The 15,728-nt window shown below is 37.0% G+C and overlaps 2 protein-coding genes across 2 annotated transcripts; one reads left to right on the top strand and one right to left on the bottom strand.

The window, feature by feature from the left end:
- The first annotated feature begins 316 nt into the window (after positions 1–316).
- Positions 317–8,706, top strand: LOC107711735 (CCR4-NOT transcription complex subunit 3-like). The gene is made up of 18 exons (XM_016516773.1): positions 317–331; positions 492–552; positions 697–764; positions 861–935; positions 1,190–1,279; positions 1,488–1,616; positions 1,710–1,805; positions 1,990–2,209; positions 2,297–2,424; positions 2,511–2,561; positions 3,542–4,457; positions 5,148–5,253; positions 5,356–5,497; positions 5,666–5,765; positions 6,049–6,226; positions 6,354–6,486; positions 6,572–6,697; positions 7,341–8,706. Exons 2-18 carry the CDS (start codon positions 528–530, stop codon positions 7,437–7,439), a joined length of 2,682 nt encoding a protein of 893 aa, XP_016372259.1. The 5' UTR covers positions 317–331; positions 492–527; the 3' UTR covers positions 7,440–8,706.
- Positions 8,707–9,710: 1,004 nt separating this feature from the next.
- LOC107711734 (U4/U6 small nuclear ribonucleoprotein Prp31) lies at positions 9,711–14,800 on the bottom strand. Its single transcript, XM_016516772.1, has 14 exons — positions 14,665–14,800; positions 14,348–14,560; positions 14,177–14,237; positions 14,013–14,096; positions 13,813–13,910; positions 13,530–13,636; positions 12,931–13,100; positions 12,530–12,687; positions 12,316–12,405; positions 12,036–12,163; positions 11,293–11,365; positions 11,070–11,198; positions 10,379–10,477; positions 9,711–10,169 (listed from the first exon to the last, which is right to left on the bottom strand). Exons 2-14 carry the CDS (start codon positions 14,558–14,560, stop codon positions 10,050–10,052), a joined length of 1,530 nt encoding a protein of 509 aa, XP_016372258.1. The 5' UTR covers positions 14,665–14,800; the 3' UTR covers positions 9,711–10,049.
- Positions 14,801–15,728: the final 928 nt, after the last annotated feature.

Here is a 15,728-nt window from a genome sequence, read left to right as displayed (position 1 = left end):
AATAACTGCAGAAATATACAGTATACATTCTATATATACTGCCAGGGTGACATATTATCAGTGCAGATGAGATATGGCGATGAAATGCTGCTGATATAACACGTTAGCATCTTGGTGGCTAGTGCTCAGTGATCAGAGGCTGCGTAAATCTGCGTAAACACACTGTGGTTGTGTTGGCGTTACCGTCTTAAGTGATTTAAACTATGAGGACGATCAAGGCTTGCTGTCATTAAAATTCTTTATGATTTCTCTTATTTAGGGGGATTGCAAAGGTGGCAGTTGCGTTTATTTGTTGACCTGGAAAGAACTCGATTAAAATATAACTTTGAAGGTATTAATCGTTTTCTGGGCTCATGCAAATTAATCAAGCGGGGTGTTATGATATCAGCCTTCTCTATTGAGATGAGATCTATCTTAGGAGCAGTAGAAACACTTACCATCTGCCTCACACTGAATACTGTATAAGTTACCATTCTCTGATGTGCTTGCAGTGACAGAAGGTATGAAGACATTATCATAGCGAAGCCATGGCTGATAAGAGAAAACTACAAGGTAAGATGATATGATATAGAAAATATTTTTTTCTCTACTCTCCCCTGCCACAATTGCTTGTACGCAGTAGTTTCTTTTCAGAGGTTTTCTGAATCATAATATGATCTTGTGACTTATGCATAATCATATGCTTTACACAACCAGGTGAAATAGATCGATGTTTGAAAAAAGTTACTGAAGGCGTCGAACAGTTTGAAGACATTTGGAAAAAGGTGAGATGTTAACACCTCAACAACCAATATGTAATGCAAAAAGTCAAAGGAATTGTGCACCTGCTGTTATATTTTAATAATCCATTCCATTCTCAGCTTCATAATGCAGCCAATGCCAATCAGAAGGAAAAATATGAGGCCGATCTCAAGAAAGAGATTAAAAAGCTCCAGGTGAGGATGTGCTCATTTGACATTTAGCTTATTTTAAGGCTTTCTGGAATTGTGTGAACATGGATAAATGGAAAAATTACAAACAGAGAAGCGTTTCTTGCTGTTGGACTAAGTGTTAGCACTCTTGGGCAATGAATTTAGAGAAGTGAAACTAGCTGTTGCGTAGAATGAATTATTGTACACTTTCTTTAGAACCAAGAGAAAAATATGTGTTCGCAATCAGTATAATTGTTCTCACCTGTTTTTCTTCCTAGCGGCTACGAGACCAGATTAAGACATGGGTGGCATCCAATGAGATCAAAGACAAACGGCAGCTAGTGGAGAACCGGAAGCTTATTGAAACGGTACAAGGGTTTTGCCTGATTCCTCAATGCTATTTTATTTTAATGCACTTATCACAGTGTGCAAAATTCTTTTGTACTTTTGATAAAAAAATATCAGTGCCTTGGCATAACATTTAAATTTTGCCCTATGAATTCTTAGATGTATTTCCCACGTTTAATCGGTCAAGCTTGCCCCCTTTAACCTGAATCTCTGTCTCTTTCTTCTCAGCAAATGGAGCGATTTAAGGTGGTTGAAAGAGAAACCAAGACAAAGGCCTACTCTAAAGAGGGGCTGGGCTTGGCTCAGAAAGTTGACCCGGTGCAGAAAGAGAAGGAGGAAATGGAACAGTGGCTCACGGTACAAGAGGGCTCATGGATAACATTGGGGGGTAGAAAAACTTTGAACAGGATGCAAGTAGTGCACTAATGACATGATTTCTCTCTCTCGCAGAACACAATAGACACTTTGAACATGCAGGTGGACCAGTTTGAGAGTGAAGTTGAGTCCCTCTCTGTTCAAACACGGAAGAAGAAAGGAGACAAAGAGGTCGGCATTTCAATTTTTCCATTTCCCCCCTTTCTTTCCACTGCTTTCCTATTTTATTATAGATTGGCTTTCCTTTATATGCATTCACTATTATGTGAACCCTCACTGTTAAAGACCTCAACTTGTTCTCCGCTTCTCACACAGTTCTGTTCTATAGAAAGCTGTTTATTGTGTTTGTTTTCAGAAGCAGGATCGGATTGAAGAGCTAAAGAGGTTAATCGAAAGACACCGGTACCACATTCGAATGCTAGAGACCATCTTGAGGATGTTGGATAATGATTCGATCCAGGTTGATGCTATCCATAAGATCAAAGATGATGTGGAGTATTACATTGACTCTTCGCAAGACCCAGACTTTGAAGAGAACGAGTTCCTCTATGATGATCTGGACTTGGAGGAGATACGTAAGTCTGTGTGTGTGGGATGGATGTTCTTAAATGAAATGGCTTTGTCAAGATAGGTCACATTTATAAATATCTCTTTCTCTCTAGCAACAACTTTGATGGCAACGTCTCCTCAGGGCCATATTGAAGATGAGATGTTCCTTCAGTCCAGCAGCACACCGAACTCCACCACTTCCTCTTCCCCCATCCCTCCATCTCCTGCAACAGGCACAACGGTAAATGCTCTTTTCTTATCTTTTATTGACCTTTAGTCACAGAATTGTTTCTCTTACTATACATTGTGTGTGAATGTTTTACTCAGGAGATCTCGGAGGATAAGAGAGGCCGATCTACAGACAGTGAAGTCAGTCAGGTGAGACCTCAGAACCTCAGTTAAAGGTTGTTCCTAACCTGTATGACTTTATTTCAGTTAGGCCTGTCGCAGTAATCAATATATCGACTTATCGCGCAATATATGTACATGACCTCAATAATTTTTGGTGACGCAATATATCGCCCATTATATTTTATTTGTGCTTCTACAAACAAAGTTTCATCTGCAGATATGGTCTTGTTTAGGGATCTGTGCCTTTCTGACTGCTGAGTACTGATTGTTTTTCAGCAATAGTGTGCACCCTTAATTTACAGGGAAAAGAAGATCAGGGAAAAATCTGTAGATGGAAAAACCTCCATACAAGTTCTTTGTGCATTTTTCTTTTTTTCTACTTGTTACTTTGCACTTTTTGTTAGAAACTGTTTATTTACTATTTATTCAGGTTTTTTAAGGTATCTAATATTTTGATACTTAAATAGTCTTAAAAATTAAAAGTTTGTTGTCATTTGGAAGTGTGTAGGCCTTCTTGCATTATTATGCTGTTACATTATGATTATATATTCAGTGGCATATATTCAGTGGTCTTTAAAATGACAGTAATATCGCAATTATTTCTGGGGCAATATATCGCACAACAAAAAGTTGTTATTGTGACAGGCCTAATTTCAGTGAATGGAAACTGAAGCTTTCAAACGTAAAGAAGGGTGCAAAAACATTATAAAAGTAATCATATGGCTTCAGAAGACTTAATATAAAAAGTAAAATACCCCACAAGTTGTATGAACCACTTTTTGGTGCTTTTGTTTCCTTTTATAAGCTTGAAATGCCCGTTATAATTATATGGAACAGAGCAACCAGCACATTCTTCAGAATTGAGTCTTTATGCGTTTAAAAATCATAAAAGTTTGAACCATGACATTAGCAAATGTAATTTTTCAGTGAACAATCCCTTTAAATCACATGTATGCTTAATGAAAAAAGATGTGTTTCTAACCTCATGGCTTTCTTGCTCCGATCAGTCTCCTGTGAAGAATGGCAACCCATCTCTCTCGTCCTTCTCCTCATCCGCCTCCTCAGGCTCCTCCTCCTCCTCCTCTTCGCTGGTTTCTGTGGCTACTGTTGTTGGTGGCTGCACAGCGGTCTCTGGGGGCAGCAGCCTGCTGGGAAGCTTTAGCAGCGCAGTGCAGCAGCATGTTCCTCAGTCTCAGCAGCAAGCACAGGTCAAACTCTCCTCGACATCCGCACCCTCCAACAACACACCTAGTCCACCTAGCCACCCCACGCTACCTGCCTCCACTACTTCCTCTCTGCCTAGTTCCAGCACACCTGGCCCAGTTACTTCCAATTCCCAGTCCCAGGCCTCATCTGTTCCTGGGGTTGAGTGCTCTAGACTGGGTTTGGGCCTTGTGAAGGGGGGCGTGACAGTGACCAGCAGCAGTAGTGGGGCTCAGATGCCAGGTCTGGGCATGGCAGGCATGTCTGGTTCTCTCAACACCATGGCAGGGCTTCTCTCAGGCTCTACTCCTGCTCCCTATGCCCAGGCAGCTGCTGGTGGAACAGCAGGTAGTGCCTCCAGTGGTCCAGTGGGGAGCGGCAGTGGTAGTTCTGGTATATCTATACCGAGCGGAGGTGCAGGGGGAGCAAACACAGGTGTGACCTGTAATGGCACGGGTGCAGGGGTTAGTATGGGCTTGCTAGGGTCCAGTCCGGGTCATGGTGCTCTGACCGGAGGGATTCTAAACCTGGTACCGGGGCAGACGGCTCTCCAGGGGTCTGCACAGATACCTGTGAGCCATGTGGGCACAGCACCTGGAGGAGGAACTGGAGAGAGTGGGTTGGGTGGAAATGGAAGCAGTTCTGTGGCAAGTGCAGGAGTGGGGACGAACGTAGTGCCTGCAAGACCCCCTAGCGGCCTCAAACAAAATGGCGCAACCAGTGAGTTTTTCGAGTCTGGTCATTAATTATCCACTGTATTTACCAATTTCCCATTTTTATTTTTTATTTTATGAGTAGGGATAAATGTTTAGCTGAAGATAATGGTTGTATTTTCCAGCTGTCTCATTCATCTCTTTATAAAGCTGGATGAAATTAAAAATAGTTTAATAATAATAATTTGTTGTTGTTGTTATTATTATTATTATTATTATTATTATTATTATAAAATTCAATTGTTTTTAAATATTTATATTTTTAATATATCTATTATTATTATTATTATTATAACTATTATTAGCTTTTTATATTTTAATTTATAATAATAATCATTATTGTTTTAATATTAACTGTTTTAATATTTATCATTTAATAGTTTTTGTTTTTATTGTTCTTTTTAATCTCTTTTTAATTGTTTTTAGTATTTTATTTATTTTAATAATTGTTATTGTTATTATTAGTAATATTATTCATCATTTTAATTGTTTTTGTTTTTAAATTATTTTATTTATTTTTTTAATGTAATATTTTTTCATTATTATAAATCTTTTAAATTATTGTCCTTTATTTATGATTATTATTATAATAATAATTATTATTATTTATCTTTTTGTTGTTTTTATTTGATCACTTTTAAAATATGTTTTAATTTATTATTATTTTTTAAATGTATCCTTATTTTTCTACATACAGGTTACAGTGCTGTGGTTGCGGACAACACACCAGACTCCTCACTTAGCAGTGCTAGCCAATCACAAAATAGCCATTCCTCATCCTCAAGCTCATCAACCAATCAAACGTGAGTGTACATCTGCATATCTTTGAGTTGTAGCTAACAAAACAGTAATATGATTGATTGATTGTTGCTGTCGTTCTCTCTCCAACTTTCTCTGTATTGTAGTCTGGATAATGGCCCCAGTTTATTGAGTTCTATTACTCTACCCCCCTCCTCTCCATCACCTGCCTTCACTGACAGCACACCTGGTGGTGGGAGTCTGCTAAACGGCCCACACTCCTACACACTCATCACAGAAGCCATCAAGGTGTGTTTTTCATCCTGGTTAGACTAGATTCAGACTGCCAGTGGCACAGAATTCACACACTTCAGCTTTAAGTTTCTCAAAAGTCATTTCCATCAAATACAATTAAATCAGTTTCCTGTAGATTTAAATAGGGCTGTTTCCTATGTAATTCCATTTGGTCTCTCGCAGGCTCCTGACCCACCAAGCTCTCTGAAAGCTATGGCAGAACGGGCTGCACTGGGATTGACACTGGATGGAGAGATTTCATCACTACACCTCCCAGATCGAGGTACCTTACATGCTGACCCGTTTAATACAGAGTGCACTGAACTAACCATGGGAAATAGTTAAAACAACTCATTTTCAGTACCTATTTAACTGGCATACATGGTTGTTTGTAGTGCACGCCTCAGTATCCTTCAAGCTTATGATTAAAATGACTCAACCACACACAGCACACCCTGTCTAACAGCTAGACTGCAGTTTAGTGTGCCAGATTATGTTACACAAGGTACAGGCTGGTGTAATCATCACAAACTCTAAAAATGTCTTTCCTTTAAATCTGTACTCAGCCCCACCTGGACCCACAACGGCCCCTCAGCCTGCCGTTTCAGAGGTCAACCTGCCGCCATCTTTAGGGGCATGTCCGCTAGGTCCCACCCCACTCACTAAAGAGCAGCTTTACCAACAGGCAATGCAGGAGTCAACATGGACACACATGCCCCACCCGTCCGATTCAGAGAGAATCAGGTACACAATATGCTTTCTAGTCTAAACACAGATTAAAAGAAGTCTTTTTGTTTCCTTGTGAAGGCATTCAACTGGAAGAAGCTGCCCCTAAAGCTGAAGATGTGAGTCTTTTTTTGTCCGTTTGTAGGCAGTACCTGATGAGAAACCCCTGTCCTACACCGCCATTCCACCACCAGGTTCCCCCACATCATTCGGACTCTATTGAGTTCTACCAGAGATTGTCCACTGAAACGCTCTTCTTCATTTTCTACTACCTGGAGGTCTGTGTTTGTTGCTTATACATAAGCACGTCTGTTGGATGTTGCAGTCTTCCAAATTTTTCTCTTGGTTGGCATTTTACCTCAGGGCACAAAGGCGCAGTACTTGTCGGCTAAAGCACTGAAGAAGCAATCGTGGAGGTTCCACACCAAATACATGATGTGGTTCCAACGGCACGAGGAACCCAAGACCATCACTGATGAGTTTGAACAGGTACAAACCCAGCACAGTTTTCATGCTCATCACTGAAAATAAATACGGCAAACTGAGTTTAATCTCGAGGTCTCTTATGCTCACCAAGGCTGCATTTATTCAATGAGGAATACAATAAAACAGTAATATTGTTTAATATTAATAAAATTTTGTGTTTTCTCTTTTAATATATTTTAGCAGCCATTACTCCAGTCTTCAGTGTTACATTGTCCTTTAGAAATCATTCTAAAATGCAGATTTGCTGTTTGGGAAACATTTCTTATTAATGTTGAAAACATTTATTGCTTAATACACTTTGATAATTTTGTTTTAGGAATCCTTAATGAATAGAAAGTTCAATAGAGCAGTATTTATTTGCAATATAAATCTTTTATTACGTTCTAATGTCTTTACTGTCACTTTTGAAGTTTCAATTTAATGCATCCTTGCTAAATAAAAGTATTAATTTCTTTTTAAAAAATCTATTTCTATAATCTTTTTACAGTTAAAACAATATACATATACAAATGAACATGTGAGTATGTGCATATACAACAAACTGGAACCATTTTAATTGCCCTAGTTTCTGTGATGTAATGCATTAATAATATGCTTGAAATTTCAAAACTCTGTTTTAATGAATATATTCTTTTTCTGTCTGTAGGGCACGTACATTTACTTTGACTATGAAAAGTGGGGCCAGAGAAAAAAGGAAGGATTTACCTTTGAGTACAGATACCTGGAGGACAGAGACCTGCAGTGACTGACAGAGAGAAAGAGAGAGAGAGAGAGCGATCACTATGACAAAGAGAAAATGCTGCTGTTAACATTCCGAGATGAACTCCATGTCGTGGTTGGATGTGAAGTTGGCCTTTTTCTTTAAAAGAGAGAGAGAGAGAGCGAGCAGGGGGTCGAGTGCCTGTTTACATGCAAACATTTGAACCTCCTTTAACGTTGAGTCTTTATGCCCTTCATTTCTGTTCTAACTGAAAACCCCACCTAGTCAAACAGAAATAAAAGGAAACAATTTGGTTTGGCCACAATCAAAACATTTTGCTCGTAGTTTGTGTTTGGTGGCGTGCTGCATTAGCGAGTCTTATCCTCTTTGATGACATATACTGACTATGATGTACCGGCATTATGCGAGATCCCAAGTCTAATGCATTGATTGGTTGTTGTTAGTTCATTGAGCCCCTCTGGGAGTGTTGAGGCACTGTGACTTCGCCTTGCGAGATAACGTGTCGACCATTAAATTGCTATGCAATTGAATTCCTCTCGACCTCCCTACCTTTATCATTACCTAAATGTGGTTTTCCTAGACCGCAGAAAAAGTTGGCGTTGATAGGGTAATGTTCTGTAGCATCTATCTTACATATGTTCACAAGCAAGGTGGGTTGAAGTTGTCAGCCTTAAGAGTGGCGTGTGATTATTTGTCTGTTAAACATGGCATGAGTGACCTCACTTCAAAAATATCTAATAAAAAGACAAAGATTATAATATGTACAAGTTAAAAACCTTATTTTTCTTTCTTTCAGTGTCCTTTAGGTTGTCCATTGCTGAATATTTTTGTTGTGTGTAAGTGCATGTAAAGTAAAACAAAAGCCTTACCCGAACTTTCCTGTTATTTTTCAAGTCACATCTCAAAATTATTCTTACGTGCTCTGCTGGACAGTTTCCCAAAATAAAGTATCATTGTCCTGTTACTCCGTTTATTAGGCAAAGCTTTTTCAAACACCCCACATTGTGACACAATCCCATGTGAGTTTCCATTTATTTCAGTTTCCTCTATTGTTTGGGGAGAACGACGGGCTCGACCAACACACAAAATGAGATAAATGTGATGGAAAGTATTTTTTGATGCACAGGGCAGCTGATTGCATTTGTCGATTTCTCTCCAGTAATAAACACCATCATCCTTGCCTTTTTTTTGACATGGACAGGACAGCATGCGATTGTGATGTCGCTTCGTAGGTTGAGAGGAAACAAAAAACAGAGTTGTAAAATTTCAATAAAATACTTTTGTGATGCAATGTCAGTGTTCTTGTCTCCAAAAACAAGACCATATATACAGTGAACAAGTGCGTATGTGTATATATATATATATATATACACATCTCTATATATATAACCAATACAAATATGTGTATGTAAATGATAATATACATCATCCAGCAGTTGCAACCAGACTTTCAGCAAACAATGGTCTAACTGTTCATTACCCCACTTACTGCACATCTTCCTACCAAATAAACACATAAAATGGATGAGAAATATTTTTGAGTTAAATTTTCTATCATGTGGAAATCACACATACAATTTAGTTAGCATACTTACATAATAGACTAGTCTGCAATTGACTAACCAGAGGTGTATAATAAAGCATATTATTAAAAAGATCTTGATAATTATTTTTCATTTTTGTGACTCAAAAATCACTTCCTGTCAATTAATCTTGAATGTGCTTCTCATTAAAAAAAAAAAGAAATCCACCAAGACATTTTTCAAATGACATGGTGATTCTTAGTCTATCATTATGTAAGAGTTGACGCTGTGAAAATGTCACATAATTATTATAATTCATTAAAATGCATTACATAACTATGAAATGTGGCATAACAGGATAAACGTGACACCAGAATTTCTTTAAATACATAAACATTTTCTTAGTTAAAACTCCTTTGTTGTGCAACCATTTATTGCCACAATCCATCCTACAATACAATGAGTGGAAAGCAATTCAGGTGACAACCAGAAAACATTTACTTGAGGAACACTCAAAAAGGATTTAGCAATTTAGCCTTTAATTTAGCATATGAAGTTTTAAGATCTTTAATTCATGATAGCATTTCAAAAATGTGACAACAGTGTGTCTTCTCTGATAGGAAAGTGATTAAATGCTTGCATAGTCAAAGACATTTTGTGCAAACATGCATACCAACCTAAACTATATGAAATCCTCAGGGACAAAGCACGCATCACAGAGAAAATAACAGGTGGCTTTGAACTAAAATGAAAAAGGACTAGAGACAATGAATGTGTGCTAGATAAGCAACTTTATTAAGTGTTGTCCAAAGTTATTGAAATTGAAAAAAAAATGCTTAAAGAAAAACAACTTGCATTTACTGTTTTTTGTTATATATACAGACAACACACAATTAGTTTGTACACATTTTAAAAGATAAAAATGAACAAAAACCAAAATCCTCTCCCTCTTCATATTTCCAGCCATGTGTCCTGGTGCTGTCCTCATAATGTGACCATTCCCACACAAGTCTATCTGCGTGGGTGTGTGACAGAGTATAAATTAACAGTTGAAGTGTGAATCAGACCACGGCTGTCAATGCATGTAGTTTCCTCCGTCTGACACAATGCCTCACACTTTATCCTCCTTCTCGCGCTTCACCTTGAGGAACTCGGCTATGTTGGAAAAATATTTCTGATTGGCTTCAGCCACCTTCTTCTCTGCAGCCTGTGGGTTCACAATCTCCAGCCCCTGACAGAGAGCAGACAGTGCACAGACTGTTAACTAACAAATCTACCAAACCACAGCTGTCAGTCAGTGATTCAGCAAGGGAACCAAACAGAAAGCAACTGTACTCGAACATGAGAAAACAACCTGAACGTGAAGGCTGTAACTTCTGCATCCTAGAGGCAGGAAAAGAATGGCAAAAATAATCAATTTTCCAATAAGAGATTGTGTACCTGTAAAGGAGTGAAGGCCACACTGGAGCTGGTTCCAGATGATCGGTCTCTGACAGTGGACTTCCCACCGTACGTCATGCTCTGCTTCTGCAGTGTTCGCTGCAGTGACCAAACATTCAGAAGACCATATGGAAATGCTCATTAAGTACCAATGCAAAATAATTATATTGATCAAATTTACACTACCGTTCAGAAGTTTAGGGTCAGTTTTGAAAGAAATTCATACCTTTTTTTTTTAAAGACTGATAAAAGTTTTATTTCAAATAAATTATGTTCTTGTATACTTTCTATTCATCAAATAATCCTGAAAAATAAAATACATCAAGGTTTCCAGAAAATATTGAGAAGCATAAATGTTTTCCACACTGATAAGAAATGTTTCTTGAGCATCAAATCAGCATATTAGAATATTAGAAAATTCAGCTTTAAAACCACATTTTAAAATACAGAAAATAGAAATCGGTTATTTTAAGTTACTTTAACTTGTAATAATATTTCAGAATTGTACTGTTTTTACTATATTTTTAATAAATAAATACAGATTTGGTGAACAAGAGACTTCAAAAACATTTTAAAAATCATCTTACCAACCCCAAACTTTGAATGGTAGTGTATATAAAATACATTTAACTTTGAAGAAACTGATTTTTCTCTTATATTTTGTAATTCATGCTACAGTAAGCAAGCATACCTGTAAGGATTTGGATATTCTGGCCTTGGTGGAGTCGTTGACCTGAGCTTGTCTGACCCTGCCGCTACCAGACTTTCCCAGTTGACCAAGACTGAAGCCCAGATCCTCCTGATAAGCATCATCCTCAATCTTACAGGGAGAAAGACAAAGTTTATAATCTGAATCAATCTATGGAATAAAAAAAGGCATGCTAATGGAGCAATACTGACAGAGGTCAACTAACCTCTGCAAATGTCATTCTGTTGGCATGTTTCCTGATTTCTGTCAGACCCAGCCTCTCTTTCATCTTACGATACCTGAGAGTATAAAAAAAGATCGGCAAGTTAATGCGATGTAAAAAATGTTTTTTCAAAGTTGTACACAAAACAAAAATGATTGCAGTAGGTTTTACAAGAAAATACTATTTCAGTCTTTCTACTTCAAAATTTCACAGAAAATTCCATGTTCAAAATTTCACAGAAAATTCAATGTTTTACTTGTCGATTCAATACAATAAAAAAATATAATGCAACAATTATTTTGTGTACTTACACCTTTCAAGTTTCTTTTGCTTAATTGCCAAGAAAACATCTCAATGCACAATTTTAAATAAATTATTAAATATTGTCAAAAATGAATAATGTAATATAAACAAAAAAATTTTTTTTGTACTTCCCTTTTATTATTATTATTTTTTTTTTTTGCTTGTCAATATTGAATATGGTCAGTGCAATTTTTTTCTGCTTCTTTTAGATGAAATACAAAATGAATTAATAAGAATGAGTGAATATATAATACAACATAAAACAATAAAATATATATATATATTTTTTTTTTAATGTACTTCCCCTTTAAAAAATAATTAAATCCTTTGAAAAACTATTTCTTTTAGAAAAAATATTATGAAATGATTCATGAAATGAAAGTTCTTGGCATGCTTTATTAGATTCACAAGGACCCATCATTCCCACCCTCTACGACCCTCACCTTCTTCCTCCTCTCTTCTTTCTCTGTCCGTCTAGGGGAGCTGGAAGAGGCTTCACCTGCTTGACTGGTGGAGGCTCCTGCCATTTATCAAACTTTCGCTCGATCTCTTCCTTCAAGTCATAGCCAACCTGTGTATAAACAAATAAACAAGTTAATCAAGACAAAGCACTATAGTACTTCTAAAGATTTTTAGCAGCAAATACGGTCTAGCTTTAATTATCATCTGAAGTGAGTAAACTCTAAACTGTACAGTGGTGTAGACCATGATGATACCACTGACCTTGCCATCTGCACTCTCGTGAAAACTGTCCACACGGGCAGCCAGAGTGCATTTAGCTGCAACCAGACGAGCTGCTTTTCTCCTCAGATCCTGGAAACAAAGGAAAAACTCATGATATTCTGAATAAAAACTATCAAATAAAAGCAAGGAAAAATAAGTGAAAGCAAAAAGCATAAAGAAACAGATGCATAAGCATAAGAAACTTGATGCTCACTGAAGGCAGAGACTGCACTACGTCACAGTGGTAGATGTAGCCTGTGTGGGGTAGCAGGGATGTGCTGCTGAATCCAGACAGCGTCCTCCGCTGAGCTCCCAGCAACATCAGATTACACGCAGGCATCTTGGACAGGTTAGTCAGCCCCCCAGCAACACCTGAAATGAGGCGTGGGTTAGGGTTTGCACGTTGTCAGGGAAACAAAACGAAAGGGATGTTTACAGTAGCACCAAATTTTATTGTGATCAAGCATAAGCGTCTTATTTCACCCAACAAAATAAAACATTTTTTTTTATTAACCTTTTGTGTCCCACAGTCAAGTGAGTTTGGAACAACATGTAAATGACAGAATTGTAATTTTTGGGTAACTATCCTTTTCAATTCAGCAGTCTTGTTCTCACCCATAATCTTGGCAGCAGTTGAAGCTCCGACAATTATTGAAAGATTTGGAGCAATAAATGACATCCTGGATTCCACATATTCATAGATCCTGTGTTTCGATTGGTTGAGCTCAAGGGCCATGTCACATGCCTCCTCCAATCGCTGAAGCTCATCATCACCAAGCATTGTTCTGCCAAAACCCAATCATTTAATCAGAAAACCAGCTAAATTATACTGCTGTTCAAACGTTTGGGGTTGGTTTGATTTGTAACATTTTTGAAGGTCTCTGATGCTCACCCAGGTTGCATTCATTTCATCAAAAACAGTAATATTGAGAAACAATTGTAAAATAACCGTTTAAAAATTACCATGATTTTTTCCCCCGTGATTCTTTGATAAATATAAAATTCAAAAGAACAGCATTTATTTGCATTTTTTTATATTTTGGAACAACGTAAAAGTTTTTACTGTCAGTTTTGACCAACTGAATGTTGAAAAGTATTCATTTATTTCAAAAACAAAAATCCTGCTTGCTCCAAACTTTTAAACAAAAGACTTTAACAAAAAACAAGGTTCTCTTCCTGTAATCATATCATACCAAATATATCTGCTCACTCACCCTTGTGTGGTTGAGGCTGTGACACTGACCACCATGATAGTAGCATTAGTCAGGATCTGCTGAAGGGTCTCATTATTTTTGCATTTCTCTAGATTGTTGCCCAGCTCCTGAAGACACACAAACACATTAACTTATATAACACACACATGAGAATTTATGTTTAAGCCTTATTAATTAAAAAACGAACGATCAGATGATGTAAATCATATGACGGTAAAATTTTGCATGAATAGGCTGCTCAAAAATGCTTCGCCCATCATATTTTTCAAATTAATCTTCATACCTTAACAGTTCTGATATAGTCTAGTGCATTTGGCACCAGAGACTCCAGTTCAGGAAACCTTTTGGAGTACTTGTCACGGACAAACTTGTGAATGATATCTGAGGGGGAAATAACGACGTTATAGTGTTTGATAAGTGATACAAATCTTGTAATTTGACAAATATTTTGCATATTCACTATAAAATAAATATTAAACTCACTGAGTTCATTGTCAATTTCCACTGTGAGATTATTGGCAGCGACAATGAGCCTGTACTCTGGGTCTGCTTCAACAGGTCCAGACACTGGAGAGAGTGGAAAAACATGTTAAATACGGAAAATTAATATTTACACACGTTTCGGAAATGAGATGGATGTTACTCACCTTCTGAATTTTTACGTTGATTTCCAACATAATGATCGATTTTATCAATGATTTCAGCAAACTGTACGAAGTCGAGAAGTTTGCAATAAGGTAGTGTAACGTTTCAGGGAGACGGTACTTATTAGAATCCATTTAGAGATAAAAGTCAAATGAATTTAGTCAAAAACTCACTGGCTTGCTGTGTCTTAGTTTTGCTATGGATGTGACACTCTCCGTCCCACTGTAATCCACCTCCATCTCCTCCGGTATGTCCTCCAGACCCCCATCGGCTTGATTCTCCCCGGGTTCCCCATCACTCTCACCCCCTCCACCACCGGGATACAGCCCGTCCTCTTCTTCTCCTGCCTCCTCCAAGTCGGCAAGCAATTCGTCTGCCAGAGACATCTACGAACAGAGCAGGAAAATAAACGCGAATTACATCAAAACACCGTTGTTTTGCTGCACGAGGTTTTTTAAATAGTTTTCCGGTTAAATGTGCTTAAACTTACATTTCCAGAGCGCCTCTTTTCTTCTCACTTCAATAAAAATACCAATATCGGCCAACACGCAACGATATACTAACGTACAGCACCAAACAATGCACTGAAGTCGCAGGTTAAATGCGTCACATGTTTTACAGCAAAGGCTTCTGGGAAATGTGTTCAGAAACGCAGACATGAAAAAATAATTTGCTTATGGTATGGTATGGTATTAATTAATTAATAAAAAAAGAAATTTCTCTGGGGGTTGTCGTTTTTGCACCATGAAAGCAACACTGGAAATTGTAAAAATACAATTTAAACCCCTAATTTGTGTAACCTCGCAATTTTCTAGCAATCAATATTAAATTAGTATTGAATGGATGAACATGGTTAAGAATTCAGTTTGTGCAAAGTTTGAACGAAACTGAGAAAATAGAATATTTTTGTTATCATGGCACAAAATAAATTCCACAATTTTAGTATTTTTTCTGTCACTTTTTTATTTCAAGTGGATAATATAAGGTAAAGAATGCATGTGACAAAGCCAATAATATTTAAATAATAATAATAATCTTTCAATAATTCATTATTTTTTAAATAATTTTGACAAATCTTTACTGCTAATTTTCTGGTAGATATTAGGTCAAACAAAAATAAACATGGGATTTGTGCTTCATGGGACAGTGTAAAGTATTGTGGATTTTGCTAAAGAGTTCTACTTCATAATACTAAGCTTTATTTTATGCCAGTTTAAGTTATATTGTGGGAAAATGCACTATAATAATAATAATACAAAACAAGGTTAGTCAAGTAAAATGTTACACAGAAGATATTATAAGACAGAACAATTTATTGTCATCAAACAGTTCAATAAATGTTTCAGAGTTTCCATGTTATTTTCACTCCCTCCGCTTCTTACAGAATAATATGAATCCTCTAAATGAAACAGATACTGAACGTGATGTAATGATCTGGATTACCTCAGACATTTGCATGAACAATAAGATAAAAAACTAAAAATGAATGAATACATAAGTCAATTAATAATTATGTATGCTGATTTCTCTTTTTTTCATGCCAAGCAATAATTA

This window comes from Sinocyclocheilus rhinocerous, unplaced genomic scaffold, assembly GCF_001515625.1.
Source record: "Sinocyclocheilus rhinocerous isolate Xijiao unplaced genomic scaffold, SAMN03320098_v1.1 scaffold1199, whole genome shotgun sequence".
NCBI lineage: Eukaryota > Metazoa > Chordata > Actinopteri > Cypriniformes > Cyprinidae > Sinocyclocheilus > Sinocyclocheilus rhinocerous.
This window is presented reverse-complemented; position numbering and strand designations above follow the sequence as displayed.